This window comes from Ambystoma mexicanum, chromosome 1p (assembly GCF_040938575.1).
Source record: "Ambystoma mexicanum isolate Mex_15411 chromosome 1p, UKY_AmexF1_1, whole genome shotgun sequence".
NCBI classification, from domain to species: Eukaryota; Metazoa; Chordata; class Amphibia; order Caudata; family Ambystomatidae; genus Ambystoma; species Ambystoma mexicanum.
Genome location: NC_090921.1, coordinates 228,101,100 through 228,119,968, shown reverse-complemented (window position 1 = coordinate 228,119,968; position 18,869 = coordinate 228,101,100). Strand labels below are relative to the sequence as shown.

Below are 18,869 nucleotides of genomic sequence, written 5' to 3'. Positions count from 1 at the left end.
TAAGTTGTTGGATGTGAGTATAACAAGGCTGCAGCATCAGCCACTCAAATGGGGTACAAGGGCTCTTTTGCTTCTTGGTTTTGGAGAATTTTAGATGAGGAGGGTCTGGATCTCAGTGTAAGCGTGCCCAGCCCCCAAAACAGAAACATCTTTAGGGAATTATATCTATATAAAGGAAAGGATACCCTACGAGAGGCACCCAAAAAACAATGCACAGGAAGAATACACATAAAGGATTGCGCCTCTTACAAACTTTAGCCTGACCAGTAATAAGCTGGTGACATGTTTTAAACAAAACCGTCTTCTAACGCATGGTCAAGGGCCTACAGTTCCTCAGTCACTACCTCCTCACCATTACGCAGGCCTCAGGGGTTATTTCGGCAAATAAGAGCAGGTCTATGCTTTATCTAACAGAGTTGGTATTAGCATCTCTTATTGCTGGCCTGCAGCTAGTGAACATCATGGTGTGGCAGTGTAGAAAGGGCGTTCCACCTAGTGGATGTACACTTTGTGGCAACTTATTTGATTGATTTATGTGTTTAAGTGTGGGCACAGTGTGGCATACTTGTCAGAGCCACATACACAGAACGTTCCAGTGTGCTATTGTACAGACATGGGACACATCAGACAACATGCAAATGTGCTGTTACATAGAGGAGCACCATGTAGATGCCATTAACCAGCAGGGTGCTGACTTGTGCAGCATGCCATTCATTGTTGCACACATATCACTGCATTAATTTGGCATGGAGTACTGTCTGCATGGTGGTACACAATAAACCCTGCTTTCTTAATCAAGTTCCCAACTCACAATGAGGTGCATCTGGAGTGCACGCTAGGCAGTGACTGGCTTTTTAAGAAAATGAAAGAGCTTTGATGCGGAGCGGATGCATTTAGTCCATGTCCCAAAGCAGCAACTAGAATACTTAAGCAAGAAAATGACCGTTTTGTTGTGTCAAATAAAAAGACATGAATATAAAGAACATTGCTTAAAACATTTTCTGACAGTTAACCTTCATAGGCATGTGCCATATGTAACTAAAATGTAATATACAAAAAAATTGTCTTGGTGTATAAAATAAAAAGACAGGAAAATAAAGAACATAGTTTAAAGCTTTCTCTGTGTGGCACGTTAATTCTCTTTGAAGAATGGACAGGTTTGGTCACCTAACTGATGCTTTGTGCTGGCCTTCAGAATAAAAATGACCCAGGTTCAGTACTTAACACTGAAATGTTAAGCACATACTGTTTAAAAACAATGGCTTGTTGAATGAGCCATCACTTATAACTTGCCCCCACTTTAAAGGCTGTGAATATAAAGAGCAAGGGCGCATGGTGTGTGTTTCCAAAGCAGTACGGAAAATGCATATTCCGCATTGCTCTGGAGACGGACACCCTGCGACTGCAGAGCTATTCCTCGGCTGCAAGCTGAGAGGCAGCAGTCTGCATTGGACCCTTACAGAATCCACCCCCCTCACACCTGCGGTAATTGGCTCTGCTCCCCGGGCAGCTACGCGCTTCGCCCGCCCCAGGTAAAGGATCTGCCAAGGAGAGGGTGCTGCCTCTTCCACCACACACACAACCAAGTAAAACAGAGAACAGTGTGCTCTCCGCCAGGCTGCCTCTTAACGCCTGTCCTTGGCACGGCAGGGCCCATGCCTTTTCAGTCGTGCAGTCCTCCCAGTGAACGCACCTGCATGCGCTCCCAGTTCGGGAGCTTCCGGTCAGCTGACTCTGAGCGCATGCGCAATGCGGTGTCCTCCCCGTGTGTAGCGCTCCAGTGCTGTCCGCATCCCGGGAAGATTCTAACCCTTCTCACGTCACCCACAGGCAAGTGCACACGAGCCACCCATAGAGAATAGATGCAGCTTGGTGGAGATGGAACAGGACGCAGCCGGAGAGTACAAAGCTACACAAACTTTAAGTTCAAAGTCCTCAACTCTCTTGTACATTTATTTCACCTTTTCGGCATAGCTTAACAGCTCCAGAACATAGGTGTCCTCTCCCAGTGTTTCGATGGCTGCGCTGGGTGTCACTGTAATGATATCACTGGACAACGCTGGAATTTTATAAGGTAATGCATTTATTTGCACAGTAAAAAAATATAACAAAAAAAAACAATTTTGAAATAAATGTAAACAGCAGTTGTTCAATTAAACCAGCAGGAGATTTCGCAACCCACCCTAATTGCAGCGTTCAAGGGAGGATGTCGCGACACGGCCCAACACAAAATGTCATCATGGGACATGTGTTTTGTACATACTCTACATTTTGGAGAGGGTGTGGCAGAAGATGGCGGGGGCTCATATTGCTGCTGCATTTACAAAAGATGTCCCAAAACAGTGTCCACATACAGTGCTGCATTCTGATGATCAAATATCACAGGTACAATTTAGCAATATAAAAAAACACATTAAAAAAACATATACAGTGCACAGAAATTATGTATAACAGACGAAAGATGTGCTGTGGTAGCACGCTCAACTAAAGCCTGATGAATGGGAGGTTTTGAATTAATCATAACAACTGGCATTGGTATGACCACCCTTTGATATCGTTCTTTATCTCGTATATAGCACCCTTAAAAAAGTGAACCAGCCGCGTGCAAATCAGCCACCTGCTGCTATCAAAAACATGCACAACCAGCCCCCACCTGCCAGACCCTTATGTTCAGACAGCTGGCCAGGGAGCCCACCACAGACCCGTTGCTCTGGGGCGGAAGGCTCTGGAGAAAGTTCAGTGCTTGGGTGTACCGGCTGGCGTTATGCGATATGGCTAGGTGTTTTAGGAGGAATAGTCGGACACTGGTGCCACAGTGACACCCTCTGGCCGAACACGGTATGACAGTTCAGTTTCTGGAGGGAGGCGGTGGGGATAGCTACCACAGCGATCCCTAGTGGCAGTCAGAGTATGGCATGGCATTGGCTCTGATATCAGAGGGAGCACACATACCTTTCCAGCAGGGAGCTATATGACTGTGGTTGACCACTGGACGACTCAGCTAAAACAATGTCCTGTAGGCCCTGCTCCTACAAGGCTATATCCCATGCCATGATGTGAATAACCACTGGGTATCATTTTTGATCCACTGTCTAGTCTCGATGGGCTTCCTCCAGGACCCACGCCTATTGTCCAGTCACAGTCTGGCACGCCTGAGTTCCTGGGAGAGCCAACGGCTCCATTGAGGCAGTGACACCCTGTGTCCAGCTAGGGTACTGCACTCACGGAAATACTGGAGCCTGAAATGTCATTGGTTGATGCTGTTTCTGCCCACTGGTCCCATTTCCCCCATCCAAACATCAGCTAGAGGCATTTTGCATAGGCCTAAGAAGCGGCCAATCACTGCGAAGACCCTGTGAAACCAGCTCTACTGTGACAAGTCCACACAGCCCATGAAGAATCCAAACCCAGGACTACATACTCAACCCGAGAAGATGGAGTAACCAGGCTCAAGCTGGTATCCAATAATCGCAGCTGATGGATAAAATCTATCAGCAAGAAGAAGACAGACAGAGCATAGGCCTAAAATGGCCGCCACCACGACCACTTCCTTCCACCCTGGCAGTCTTAAGGTGAGGGCTCCATCGATGCTGAGGAGACGTGCTTGTTGTAGCCCTTTGCCTTTCATGGTTGCTCCAACGTCATTCTCCCGGAAGGCAAGAGACTGCAGCAGTATTTTGCACACTTACAGCAGGAAAGGGTTACTATTTGACGAACTATAGCTCCAAAACACTAACGAACCTTGTGAATGAGAGTGACTCAGCTGTGTTGAGTTATGAGGACCCCTCAACATTACCTAAACACATGGACGGCAAGAGCAGGTGATGGTTGGGTGACCACTGACCAAAATAAAAAAAACGGGCCCTGGCCACACACGTACAAGTAAAACTATACTATACGTTCACAGTGGTTATCATGACGACTGAGTGTTCAGTCCGGGAAAGGTGGTGGGTGGGTGGTGTGTTATAGGGTGAGGGGGCTGACGGATTGCAGCCATTCTCAAGGGTTGTGTGGATTTGGTAGTGACGAAACATTTTTTACCAGAAAGGAGCTTTTGCTTTGACTGCTGTTGGTTTTGCCATATAACAGTTTCCCAGGCAGTCTCTATGAGGCAAGCTGTTGCACGTGGCTGTTAACAGCATGCTGGCGGGCTATGGCAGGGCTAACATAGATATTCATGTAAAATTACCAAACAGTTATATAACATTAGTGTAAATCTTGCTGGCGCGGGAGTGCGTGCAGAGGAACCAAACCCAGGACTTCGGGTCACCCTAGATGTTGTGGTATGCACGGCAGCGCACGTGCGTGTGCTACGTCAGTGAAGGAATACGGAGGACCCCCGGACCGCCAGTCCGGGGGGCGGGGAGTCTCCCGCCACACCAAGATACGTGTCTGCCGTTATTGCTTAAGGGCGGTTTCCCCGCCGCCATTAAGCGCATAACTGGCTTAAGGTCAACACATCTTTTCAAAATGGACTCTGAGCTTTTCCTGGGCTCCCCTTGAGAAGTGTTATAAATGTTTTGGTGGCGTGTATACTCTACCAGAGGCAGCTGGCACGTGCACCGCGTGCCTTAATCTTCTGGACCCTGCTGGGTGTCCGTTGCCAGGGCAACCAGAGCTTCTAACGGTGCTTAGATCCGTCTATTATGCCCGTAAAGGCCGTTTAATGAGGCCGAGACCTGTCTGTTCACGCCTGCAAGCTGCGTGCAAAAACACGTCAGGACCTCCAAAACACTTAATTCTGTTACTCGCACGAGGACGCCTGGCGGGTTGGCACGACTGCACATGCTGGGCACGTGCAAGGGCACCTGGCAAAGAACAGTCTACTGCCATACCCGAGTGGCGCCTCCAGCCAGGGGCGACTCCCACATCCAGGTTCCAAATCTTGAGATGCACCCCCAGGCAAGAGGGTGGCTCCCACACCTGGGGAACACATATGCGGTGCACCTCAGCCCAACACCAGCTGTATCTCCTGCTGCTTGCATGGGATGGCCCCCACGCCTGACCCGCACCTCGAAAACAACGGACCTTCGACCACACCTGAGCTGCACCAACAGTAGGGGAGCTGTACCCATAAGAGCAGCATCTCCAGCGAAGGGGGCTGCTCCCACCCCTGGCATGCACGTCAGTGTAGGGGGCCTGCTACCACACCAATGTTATCTCCTGCCAGGGGGCTGCTCCCACACCTGGCATGCACGTCAGTGTAGGGGGCCTGCTCCCACACCAACGTAATCTCCTGTCAGGGTCTAATTCCACCCCTGGCATGCACGTCAGTGTAGGGGCCTGCTACCACACCAATGTTATCTCCTGCCAGTGGGCTGCTCCCACACCAATGTTATATCCTGCCAGGGGGCTGCTCCCACACCTGGCATGCACGTCAGTGTAGGGGGCCTGCTACCACACCAACTATATCTCCTGTCAGGGGGCTGCTCCCACACCTGGCATGCACCTCAGCGTAGGGGGCCTGCTACCACACCAATGTTATATCCTGTCAGGGGGCTGCTCCCACCCCTATCATGCACGTCAGCGTAGGGGGCCTGCTACCACACCAATGTTATATCCTGCCAGGGGGCTGCTCCCACCCCTGGCATGCACGTCAGCGTAGGGGGCCTGCTACCACACCAATGTTATCTCCTGTCAGGGTCTGCTTCCACCCCTGGCATGCACGTCAGCGTAGGGGGCCTGCTACCACACCAATGTTATATCCTGTCAGGGGGCTCCTCCCACCCCTGGCATGCACGTCAGCGTAGGGGGCCTGCTACCACACCAATGTTATATCTTGCCAGGGTGCTGCTCCCACCCCTGGCATGCACGTCAATGTAGGGGGCCTGCTCCCACACCAACGTTATCTCCTGTCAGGGTCTGCTCCCACCCCTGGCATGCACGTCAGTGTAGGGGGCCTGCTACCACACCAACGTTATATCTTGTCAGGGGGCTGCTCCCACCCCTGGCATGCACGTCAGCGCAGAGGGCCTGCTACCACACCAACTATATCTCCTGTCAGGGGGCTGCTCCCACACCTGGCATGCACCTCAGTGTAGGGGGCCTGCTCCCACACCAACGTTATCTCCTGTCAGGGGGCTGCTCCCACACCTGGCATGCATCTCAGTGTAGGGGGCCTGCTCCCACACCAACGTTATCTCCTGTCAGGGGGCTGCTCCCACACCTGGCATGCACGTCAGTGTATGGGGCCTGCTACCACACCAACTATATCTCCTGTCAGGGGGCTGCTCCCACACCTTGCATGCACATCAGTGTAGGGGGCCTGCTACCACATAAACTATATCTCCTGTCAGGGGGCTGCTCCCACACCTGGCATGCACGTCAGTGTATGGGGCCTGCTACCACATCAACTATATCTCCTGTCAGGGGGCTGCTCCCACACCTTGCATGCACTTCAGCGTAGGAGGCCTGCTACCTGCTACTGTTGGCCAGTGATAGGTCTGAATGAGTGGCACTCACTGGAGTGATTACACTCAGTGAAGTGGACAAGAGGTGGTACTCTCTGGAGGTGAGTGAGGCCACTGATGAGGGAAGTGGGACACCATTGAAGAGTTTGAGAGCAATGGTGTGGACAAGGAGTGGAAGCCAGTTGTATGAACACCCAATCAAGACCAGAGTGGTCGGCTTTGCCTAGGATGAATCACGTTGCCCAGCACTGATTCCATTGAGTTTAGGCATGGTCAGACCTTGGGCTCAGTCGCAGGGTGGGACAGTCCATCTGTATGTGCCCGGAGAATGGGGTGGAGTAGTTCTGCCAGGTGTAGGGTCCTTGCCAACCAGTCTTCAGTTCGCTTGGGAGGAGTCTGTCGCTTTGCTGGATGAGTTAGACCGCAGACCCGGGGTTAACCGAGTCAAGGAGGTAATGGTCTTGCTGAATTGGGGTCCTGTTAGGGGTTTCCCACAGCACATGGGCCTCCACTTGAACTTCTCGGCACCAAAGTAGTACACCAGAGGGTCAAGGCAGGAATTGAGACTGGTCAGTGCCATGGTGACACGTCGTGCTTTGTAGGTGAATTGGATGAGAGCACAACTGGAGAAGACATTGATACGCCGGAGTGTGTGGATCATCTGGATTACATGGTACGGCACAAAGCAGATGAGAAAAACAGCCAGCACCACCAAGATGGTGCGTAATGCCTTCTTCTTCGTTGTCTGGGAGCTCTGCCGCGGCCCTGCGGTCTCAAGCAACTTCCTGGCAATCAGCGGGTAGCAGATGATAATGACCACCAAGGGCAGGATGAAGCCCACCACGGCGGCGAAGAGGCTGACGCCCGAGATGCGTCCCTTCCAGGAGTCTGAGGAGAAGTTCTCCAAGCAGGCAATGTTGCCATTCTCAAACTTGCTGGTCAGGGGCCCGCGCAGGGTCAGATACAAGATGGCCGCCCCCAAGATGGCCCAGATGATTATGGAGGCAACTACCCGATAAAGCGGCTTCTTGAGTTGAAGGGCCTTAATGGGGTGAACTACAGCCACATATCGGTCCAAGCAGATGACTGTCAAGAACATTGTGCTGCCATAGAGGTTGGCAAAGAAGAGGGAGCCGGTGATCTTGCAGAGGGCCTCGCCGAAGATCCAGTTGTTATCCATGGCATGATACACGATCTTACAGGGCAGGGTCAGCACGAAGATGAGGTCAATGGTGGCCAGGTTGACCATGAAGACATTGGCTGGGGAGGTGGTGGTTTTAGTGCTGATGAAATACCAGAGTGCGATGATGTTTCCCACCAGCCCCAGGACGAAGACCACACTATAGATGACTGGAAACATGATGTACTGGAAGTCAGCGCTCTCCACACACATGGTCTCATTGGCCAGGGTGGAGTTGAGGCTCTCCTCCATATACCAGCTGTCAGTGTACGGCGTTCCAGACAAGCCGGAAGGATCCTGGAAGGAAGACAGAAAAGACAGAGGTTGATTAGTTTGCATGGCAGGCTTGCATCATCAAGAGCTCCTCTGGGACCTTTATATACCAATGAAGGGCGTGGCCAATGCTGCTGTGGAAAGAGCCAATCAGAATGTTGGGCATGACAACATTGAGCAACTCTTTTACTTTCAGAATACTGTATCCTCTTGCTGTGATGTCATGCAGAGGATTATATAAGTCATACTAAACTGCTATGACATCACAGCAGGTGGATATGGAATGTTCTTTGAAATGTAGGTTTTCTTTTTGGGTTTCTGTGGAGTATTGGAATCTGGTATGTTTATAATTTTGCATATAGCCCTGTCATGCCCCTGCTTTACTCCCGGACCGGCAAACTTGTAATGAGGCCCAGTGTCTCCCTCGTCAGGGTTCTGAATGACATCGAAGACAGCTTGAGCTTGGCTCTTGTTTGTCAGATGTCACTCAGAAACGCTTGGTGGAATATATCCCATTTTCCAAGTCTATATGAATAGAATAGGCTCTGTTGGGGCCCCTTACTGTCTCCTCAATATTTGTATTTGTTTTTGTATTTTATTTATTTGTATAGCGCACCAGGCCCGAGGGCAACCGGGCGCATATCTTACAGCACAAGGTACATGAATGGCAAGGATACAGTTACTGTCAGTCAAAAAAACATTCACAAGGGCAATATAATACAGTTACAGTCAGTCACAAAGCGGATAGCCACAGCTTGGCTTTGTGTTTGAAAAGAGTAGGAGAAGGCAAGGTTCTAATGGTGAGTGGCAGTGAGTTCCAGAGTTTGGCGGCCAGGACTGGGAAGCTGACACCACCGGCTGTCTGTAGCTTGTATCTAGGGATTGTGAGACAATGTGCTTGGGAGGATCTGAATGACTGTGCAGGAGTGTACTGAGAGAATTGAGAGGCTAGGTAGATGGGGGCTAGATTGTTTACGCATTTGTGAGTAAGGGCCAAGGATTTGAGTGATATCCCTTGGGCAACTGGGAGCCAGTGTAGACTCTTCCTAGTTTCAGTGATGTGTGCAGTTCTGGGAATATTGAGGGCCAGCTCTAATCGCATTGCTTTGAGTGATCTGTAGTTTGTTAAGGTTGCGTTGGTTGGTGCCTTGATAGAGTGCATTGCAATAATCAAGTTTGGACATAACCAATGTCCTAGCAAGGGTAATGCAGTTCTGAGAGGAGAGGGAAGGGCGGCATACTGTGATCAGCTTGCATGTGTAGGCTGAGGCAGCGACGACTGCATTGGTTTGTCTGTTTAGAGATAGTGTAGAGTCAAGGTAGATTCCCAATGTTTAAGTATCTTTGGCAACTTTGATGGAGCTTCAGTTGAAGGTACTGAAAGAGGGGTCCAGTTTATTGAGTCTTTGTTGGGTGCCCAGGATGAGGAGCTCTGTTTTGTCGTCATTAAGACAAAGCTCATGTTGGGCCCTCCAGGCTTGGATAACTTGTTAGATGTCGTTCAGTGCTTTGGAGTCTACCATTTATTTATTTATTTATTTATTTATTTGTTGGGCTACATAGTAACATTTACAAAAATAGAAATCTTCGATAAAATTACATAAAATTTCAATAGATTAGAAACGAATACACATTAAGCACAGATGAAGAGACCCACAAAATATCATTACACTTTACACTTTCTTCATCAAGCAATTTACAATTAAAAACATCAACATGACTTTTCTTCGCCCAAGATGTTTCAGATGACATATCTCAATGAGTCTTGACGACTTTATCATTTGGTTGTTCTTCAACAAATGTTCACAGTTGAATCTTAAAACATAACTTTTTCTTTACACATGATGTTTCGTGCTACATTTCTTAATACGGCTCAGATCCTAGAAAACCATACTCTGCCATAGCAATTTAATTAATGATCATTCGTCATCCTAACAATTCACATTTGATTTTTAGAAAGCGCAACACCGCCAATTGCAATTTGACCCTTGAGCCATGCAGCGTGTCCATCCAAAGTGCTTCAAGATTAACACATTCTGGGTTGGGCACATATGTAAGAAAATATTCAATACGTGCTGATCTACGTCCCGCACATTGAGTCAGCAGGTGCTCTAGTGTTGCGTCCCTGGAATCTGAATTACGGAATCTACATTCCGAACTAGCAGCTTGCAGACCTTGCCTTATGCTCAAAATTTGACCCGTCACCAGAACATTAAAACAAAATCTCATAAATTCCTGTCTAAGCAATTTGCTTGGGAATTTATGAGATAAGGTTCCATGGTGCCCATTTTTTTGTTATTGTTTGCCAAATGTGCGTACAGTTTTTTGCTGTGAATTACACTGACCATCAAAGTCCAGTCCGCATGCTGCAGGAGCCTCTTAACCTTCATACGATTATTAATAAGTAAATCTTTAGAGACCCCAACTTCTGCAAGGGATTCCTGAGCCTCCTTTTCCAATTCCCGTAGTACTGCGGACGAGCCCTCGCCCGCTGCCAGAGACTGTCCCATGAGTGGAATTCTTGCCCACAAGCAATTTCTTATAAAGCGATACTCTACACCAAAGAATTATACCTGATAATGAGAATAACCCAAGTTCATAGCGTATCGCTGCAAGTGGGACACACTTAGGAAGGTGCCAAACCAAAGACCTCAACAAGCGTGCCTCATACTTAGGAAATTCGTTTCTAAACCAGAAGGGGGCCAATTCCATTCCATAACAGAACTGGGCAATGGTCTTATTACAGTACACTTTCAAACACGGTAACATTGAACATTTTCCATATTTATTATCCATTTTACGCAATTGCGAAATCAGTGGTGTGATCCTCTTATCCAGAAAAGTACATAGATTTGTCCTGGTTACAAACTCAAAAATGTGGTATCCTAGATAACGAAAGGCATGGAATATTACGAGTTTGGCATGATCTAAAAGCCAGGTAAATCTAATTGCACATTTCTTATAGCTTAGTCGCATGATGAAGGTTTTTGTACGGTTAATAGCTAATGAATTTACAGCGGTATACTTCTTAAAAGAGGACAGCACACGCTGCAAACCAATGGGAGTCAGATCAAAAAGTAATACATCATCTGCGCATGCAGCCCAGACAATGTTCATACCCTCCACTTTCGGAGCAGCAAAGATTGCATCTTCCAAAACCAGGCCAACATCAGATAAATACAAATTAAAAATAGTTGGCGCAAATATGCATGCCTGTCTGAAACCATTAGTTGTGATGATTTCCTCTGAAAGGGTTCCCTCCATGTTTAGTCGTACCCTAATTTTAGTTTCAGCATGGAGGTGGTAAATAATTGTTAGAAGATGTGCAGCCATGTCAAGGGCATATAGTTTGTTCCACAGAGTTGCTCTATTTACTAAATCAAAAGCGGAACTCAAATCTATTGACGCCAAGTATATTGGTTGGCTGTCTCTTGGCCTGGTCTGTTGCTGCATAATAGACAGGAGGAGGCCCCAGCATCCGTGGCCACTGTTTTCCTAAAGCCAAATTGCTGGGGAGATAATATTGCCTCTCTATCCATCCAGGAATGGATGTGTTCCAAGACCAAGGACGCAAAGATTTTAGAGTCGGCGTCCAACAGTGCGATAGGTCTATAGCTGGATGGTACAAACCTATCGCCCTTTTTATAATAGATAGGTACCACGTAGGACAAATGCCAACTTGTCGGAAATACCCTAGATATGACAATATCCTTAAACAGAAGGAACAAAAGCTTTGCCCACAGATTCGAATTACCCTTGAACACTACGTTGGCAAGCATGTTTGGCCCTGGAGCCTGCGAGGACGAGCATCTTGATATGAGTCTTTGTATATCCAGCAGTGTAAAAGGGAAACTCCATTGACATATCAGAAGATGTGCCGGCACTAGCCAATTGGTTGTAGGTTGACAATATAAAGAGCCAAAGTGCCCTTCCCAAACAGGCACTGAAATGCACACACCTTGTTCTCTAGCTTGGCTTTCTCATCTCCCATTGACCAGGTTCCAGAAATTTCTCATATTAATTTTAGATAATGCCTCCAGTATGCTTTCCGCATCCTGCTGAAAGATTATTGCTTTTAATATTCACGCTTTGGTTTTCCACTTATTTTTTGCCTTTTTTATCACTTCCGCTAATTTTGGAGTATACGGCTGTTTTACTAAACGACGAATTTCACGATTCCTCTCTTTTTTGAGTTGATACATAGTGGGATCAAAAACACGTATGTGAGAAGGACCCTGTTTCTTGGGCCTCCTGATCCCTTTGGGTCCAGGAATAACACCCTTGACATAGTTATTGAAATCCCCATGTGTCTACATGCTAATCATTTTTTTTCACAACCATTACTATCGTAATCCTGGAAGAAGACCTTATTTACTTTCTCAACATTATCACAGTGCCAGTTAATTCTGTTCCCAGCAGTGTTAGGCCCCATCGTCAGTGGATATACATCCTTACCAGCGGCCACCGTGGGCGCCTGAAGGGCCAGTTTAAGGACACTATGATCACTGACCCCAGAAGGTATTATTGTAAAATCAAAAATGCAGTTAAATAAATGCATCTTTACAAAAATATATTCAGATCCATGTGTCCAAGTGTAACAAATAGCTTCCTTACTCAGGCAGTCATTTACACAACTTAAGCCCCAACTCATCTGGAAGTGACTCCACTGTAATCCCTGGACTTGTTTTCTAGAGGAGCCAGCATTATTGGGACAAAGAATCAACTCTCCTGGTGCCCCCTTTGAGCACAAACCTGCTTCAGAATTAAAATCACCCAAGAGCATGATGTTCAAAACTTTACACAACATTTGGCATTCCTGAATGATACCATCGATTAGGTCAATACATTTCTTTAAATCGAGGCCAAGACTCCAATTAACATTAACTATCAACAGTTGACCGAATGGCACAGGGGGGGAGAAGTGCAACAGCATGGCAATGCAGCCCTTATGCGGCGAGAAAAGCTTGAGACACGTGAAGGGCAGCGAGTTTCTAATAGTTATAAGCATGCCTCCCGCTGATCTCCCTCTAGATTTTTTGACTGCTAGCATTTGATGCATATAGTAACCATCCAACACTATGGGAGATAGTGCCCAAGTCTCCTGGAGGCAAAAAATACTTGCTTCGATTAGGTGATTAGTGCTATCGGATGCCAACCTAAGAGATTTATTTCCCCGGGAGTTCCAGGATACCACTGTATATGTTGTGGCAGTCTATGGTTTCACGTTTAGAGCTTGGATTTTAGCTAATGATTTGCTCAATGATTGTACCAGCCATTTTAAATCTGTTTCTGGAGTTGAAATTTGAACAGTTACCCCATCAGTCTTCTTTGAGAGTGAGTATGAGGTGGCTTCCAACTAACAGCTCCCCTCTGCCTCAACCCCTCGGCTAATCAATCTATTATTAAATGGTTCAAGATCGAAGCCGAAGGAGTGGACTGAATCAATTTCCGAAACTACTAGTTCCATGATAGCCTGGGAGTAGAATACGAGTCTAACATAATCAAACCTCAGTGGGTTGAGGAAGTCAATCAATTTAATGTCACCCGATGAGATCATGGCAAGTCTAGGTATTTCACTAAAGAGGGATAAAACTCTTGGGCGATTTAATGACACAAGACCGCCCTGTGGAAGCATAAAGTGTAACATAATGCTAGGGCAGTCAGTTAAATGGGGTGTTCTCCAGTCCATTCTATAGGACATCCAGTTGTTTAAAGCTCGATTCTTTGATCTATAAGGACTGCGATTCTCTCCCCCTATTTGGTATTCGGGACCTTCACAATTCTCTTTTTTCTGTGTATCGTTACCAAAAGCCATTGTGTCGGCCCTGAGCGACTTGCGATTTTCCTCTTCTATCAAGTGCACAGCTTGTGCCAAATTCTCCCATTGTTTAGTCGGGTGAAAATTATTATTTCTTTCAGGAATATTTCTCATTTCTTGTTGTTCATACATCGAATTTAGCTTAAATTTCAAGGGATCTGGGCAGGGTAAATTAAACCGTACTGCAGGTCCCTCATTAGGATGTGTTTCGTAATTAAGCGAAGCTGGCGGTGCATTGCTAATGCCCCTTGCCTCGAAAGGTTATGGGAACTGTTAGACAGGTTATTTAGTTCACGGTCCAGCCCATTCATGGTCGAACACTCAATTTGATATTTTTGTGTCCCAACAAAATCTTGAGGAGGCCAAAGTTTTTGATTGGCATTAGGAGGCCCTTAAATATTGTCTTTTATCTCTGTGGAATGGTGCCTTGCTTCGGTCAAATTATAAGAAACCGGCATTCTGGCACCCTCCCTGCTGGAATCTTCTAACAGTTTCTCAACTGCTTGTTTTACAAGAATTTTGATGTCTTCACTAGGAGTCAGAGTGGGTACCGAAGGCGTTGACAAGTCCCCGTCCCCACTCCTACCCATAGGAGCTCCTTTGACGTTGAGTTCCCCTGTATTAATGGCCTCCCCACCATTAGAGGTGCATTTGCCTGCCGATGGTAGCTCCACTACCTCGGCCTTCTCTTGAGGTGCAGGGGTGAAATTTCTCAACACTTTAGTTGGAAGTATGGTAGCAGGTAATGTGCCCGTAGTTTCCTCTCCACTACCTTGATTATTTTTAGATTTTGGTGTAAAAAAAAAGCTTTTTGTCCGTGTTGTCAGGACTGAGCATCATTACAATATTTAAGGCCCTGAGGGTGCTCTCTCCCCGTATTACCCTCTTCTCTTATCGGGACATTCTTTTTTAACATTTCTTTTTTGTCAGTTTAAGTGTTTGAGTACGGCCCTTATGGCTCATAGCCTCCATCAGCGTATCAGAGGCTTCCCCATATTCGCCCTCCTTCTGATCATTGAGCACCAATGGACGCAAGACGTGGTCTTTGACTGAGGCCATGTTGATTTTTCAGTTCTAAGGCTTTTTTACTTTCCTCGTCGAGTTGTGACAGATATATGCCTCCTTCGATGGAAAGACCACATATGTCTTTTTTATTGGCATTATTGTTGGCGATTTTTAGGGTGGGTAAGTTCTTGCTTTTTTTTACAGGATTTTTAATAGAACTATTCGCCCTGGCAGCTCTATGCCTGATGGCCCTAGCTCTCATTTTTTTGTCCCTACGGGAGATGGGCTGATCGATTGTGTTTGCACGCTCTATGGAAGAGTCCCCCACCCTGGATCCCCTTTCATCCCCCTTGGGATCCCCCCCTTCCTCCAGTGCCCTTAGAAGTACCAAAGGGCTGTCAGGATTGGTGGCTGTCTGCGGGGCATCAGAGAAACTGTCGCTAATTACCAACTTCTCTTCTAATCTTCTAAAGTTAGATTGCACTACCCCGATGTTCTCCTCTAGATTCTTAATCTGGGTACCATTTGTTGACACCAGTAGTTTGAGTTCAGCCAGACTGCTCAGTATGGCAGGCAATACTGGGACATTGTTCCCTTTTATGAGAACCTCTGCGTAGGATTTGGGACAAGCCTCTATCTCGGGTTCCGTTTGCGAGTTCTGGTCATGGTAGTACATGCGTTAGCTATTATCAGTGATCTAAGTTCCTGGATATCACAGTGGGTCTGCTCATGGCCCTTATCCAGGAGATTTAGAATCCTTGTTAACACTGGAAATGTGGCATATGTAGAAACCGTGTCCTCCGGATTGATACCTTCAAAAAGCGGACCAATGAGAGGATCATTTGTGCCAAATGACTGATATTGTTTGGGGGAAGAGGAGGAGGGGGGGCTGGAGGATTTAAAAGGGTTAGTAGCCTGGCTACCCAGCTCCCTCTATCCCTATTAGGTGACCCTTTTTCCCTTACCCCAGAATTGTTGCCAAAATATTGCGCACCAGAAGTGGAGTTAGGCGGCGGAAAAAGAGGTGCTTTATCAGTGGCCTCATGCAAATGTACATTGTCAAAACCCCCTGCTCTGGGCCTAGCAGGAGTTGATGGCCCTGTCGACAAGCGGACCCTTCTATCTAATTCAGCGAGTACCACAGGTGCCAAAAGAGAGGTATCAGCCCCTATTTTCATTTTGACCCCCCCCCCCTGTTTGTCCCATAGCAGGGCTAACCAGATTTTCCTGTACACTTAGTATACTTTTTAGAGAAGGTACTGTGGTTGTCATTCTATCCCCCATATTCACTTCCACCTGTGGGTAAAGAACCAGACCTGTAGTAGTCGCCTTGCACTTCCCTATTGGCAATTGATTGCTTATTTCATTGACATTGCTTAATGCATCTTTCTGTGAAGGTTCAGGTTCAGACGAGCTGCCTCCCGTCTGAGGGCTATCCATATTAAACACAAAAACAGGTTTAGCCAATGAATACTTTTTTTTACAGGCTGAATAGGTCGAACAGACTTACCGTTGCGAAGCATGCCGACCATGCTCCAGCAAAGCAGTCAGAAACTGTTCTTGGCCAGCCAGGAGCAATGAGCTCACGCTCCGCCCAGACGGTAGTGCCTTGATACCCAGATAGAAAAATATAGGTACCCAAGTATTTAGAGGTAGGCTTGAGTGTTACAATATTAGCAGAAACATTCCACTAAGTGGCCCCCAGGTACCCCATCCAGTGCTTTAAGAAAACTACCTTTGCTTTCCACTGTCCAGAAACAGGCAAAGTATGGCCCCTCAGGGTTTAAGCTATTTATGAACACAAGTAATAGCCAGTTATTACAGCATGCAAATATATTTTAAAAAACAGTTCAGACTCCAATCAGTGTTTACAGGGTCACTGGTCCAGACTACATGCAGTGACCACACAGCCCCAAAGATCGCTTTACACCTTCTTGACCATTCTGAGTCTCATACTCGCACGAGCCCCCTCTAGCATTAGTATTAAGACAATTTCTCATTTTAGGCACAAATAAATCACACTAAATATATGCTCTTTATCACCTGATAAACCAAAAAGGACATTTCAGTCCGGACCCCTGCGTCCCGCGCCGCGAACTGTGAACAGTAAACAGTACTTAAAGTACTTGTGGGTGCGCTGGTTTCTGGGTAATTATCCTGTAGGAAGGGGGCGTTACCACCCGGGGGTGGAGTTGACGTGAGTTGTCAGGACCTTTGAATAAATTATAAAAAATTAAAATAAAAAAATCATTCAACAATGAGTCAAAGGTCAAATTATCAGTAAGCACAACGTAAGCACAAAGTGTACAACGTGTGCAGTGTGCATGAAGTGCACAAGCAGTGTGGACAATCACCTTCTTTAGTTTCAAGTGTCCAGGCAAGTAAGTGCAGCAGAAAAAGACGTCCTCCCGGCGGCAGCACACCCGAACAGCAGTGCACAATTCCAAACTCCAACTGAGGCAGAAAACGAATCCCCTAGATCCTCTGAAGCACCCAGCACGCCGCACCAGTAAACAGTACTTAAAGTACTTGTGGGTACACACGCAGGTGCGCTGGTTTCTGGGTAATTATCCCATAGGAAGGGGGCGTTACCGCCCGGGGGCATAGTCGACGTGAGTTGTCAGGACCTTCTTTAGTTTCAAGTGTCCAGGCAAGTAGGTGCAGCAGAAAAAACGTCCTCCCGGCGGCCGCACACCCGAACAGCAGTGCACAATTCCAAACTCCAACTGAGGCAGAAAACGAATCCCCTAGATGCTCTGAAGACAATGTAGTCACCAGTGATGGGGATGAGTATCTAGGTGTCATCCGCGTAGTTGGTGTAGGTGACACCCAGATAGTCAAGCACATCAAACAAAGGTTTGGTAAAAACATTGTAAAGTGTAGGAGATACACACGACCCTTGTGGCACTCCACAGGGGACCGGGGATGGGTCAGCCAATGAGGTAGGTGAAACTACTCTCGTGTGTCTATTGTCCAGGAAGGAGCTAATCCAATTAGTGGCATGATCAGAGAAGTAGGCAGCTGATTACAAATGTTGGCAGAGGATTTGGTGTTGACCAATTCGAAAGCTGCAGATAGGTCCAGAAGTAGTAAGAGGGCTAGTTTGCCATTGTCTTTTAAATGCTCAATTTGGGTTTTGAGATCTAAAAGAGCTGTTTCTGTCCCGTGCTTAGGTCTGAAACCAGATTGTCTTGTGCCGAGTAGATTGTTGGTTTCTAGATACTTCTGTATCTGTAAATAGGCTGCTCTGTCTAATATATTTTGAAGGTACTGAACCGTGGTAATGGGTCTGTAATTGGTCGGTACTGACGGATCCAATGTAGGTTTTTCAGCAGGGGGATGACCCAAGCGTCCTTCAAATTGTTAGGGACAATACCAGAAAGAAATGAGGAATTGATGAAGGTGGTAATGTAGGGGGCGTGGTCATGCGCTGATTCCTTGTTGATCGATGCAGGACAGGAGTCACCTTGTCTGTTGGAAGGTTTAAGATTGCTAATGATTATTTCAACCTCTGATATGGTGAGGGGTACAAAGCTGAATGGAGTCTGGGTGAAGGTGGTGGCTGTCTTAGGTGCAGGAGTTTAGTTAGGGAAGCGGTAGGGAAGGAGTTGTGTTTGGCATTGATTTTAGCTTGTACGGTTGTTATTTTGGTGAGGAGAGCATTTTGGATATTGTTGCACCATGTGCTGTCTTTGCTACATGTATCAATGATGGGGGAGGAGGACTCTAATTCTGTAAGAATTTTAAATAACTCCTTCGTGCTGAATTCAGCTTGCGAGATACGCTGGTTGTAAGTCTCTTTTTTTGCATGTATGTTCGCTTCCTTATAATTGAGGGATGCGATGAAGAGGTTATCTTTGTTGGAGACTTTTCCAAAGAGCTTACGCCTTGCGTTTTACTTTGCGCAAAACTCTAAGTTGTGGGGTGAACCACAAATTCAGATGGGTTCGTTGTTTAGCTTTCTGTAGTTTAAGCGGAGCTATGGTGTCAATAACTTTGAGCAATGTTTGGTTGAAGGTATCCACCAAAACAGTGGGGTTGTTATGCTGTGCGGCCCACTTGTTAAGAATGGGTAGGATGAGAGGGAGTAGCTTGTCCCTAGTAATGTCCTTTTTGTTCCTGGTGGGAATAGGGGGAGCTATAATGGGTTTGGGGCAGGGGTTGGTGGCTGGTAGGTGAAATA

General features: G+C 46.9%; 1 protein-coding gene across 2 annotated transcripts in view; it reads right to left on the bottom strand.

The window, feature by feature from the left end:
• Positions 1-2,062: 2,062 nt before the first annotated feature.
• LOC138568261 (uracil nucleotide/cysteinyl leukotriene receptor-like) overlaps positions 2,063-18,869 on the bottom strand; it is a 39,068-nt gene continuing 22,261 nt past the window's right edge. The window contains exons 2-3 of one of the 2 annotated variants that reach the window (XR_011302616.1): positions 5,187-7,887; positions 2,063-5,113 (exon numbers count right to left, since the gene is read on the bottom strand). Coding sequence is in view for 1 of the 2 variants with exons in the window: in XM_069646431.1 (XP_069502532.1) it covers positions 6,787-7,887 (1,101 nt within the window). In the remaining variant the exon portion in view is untranslated. Of the gene's footprint in view, positions 7,888-18,869 lie in introns of both variants that reach the window. The other variant, XM_069646431.1, reaches the window with a different exon arrangement.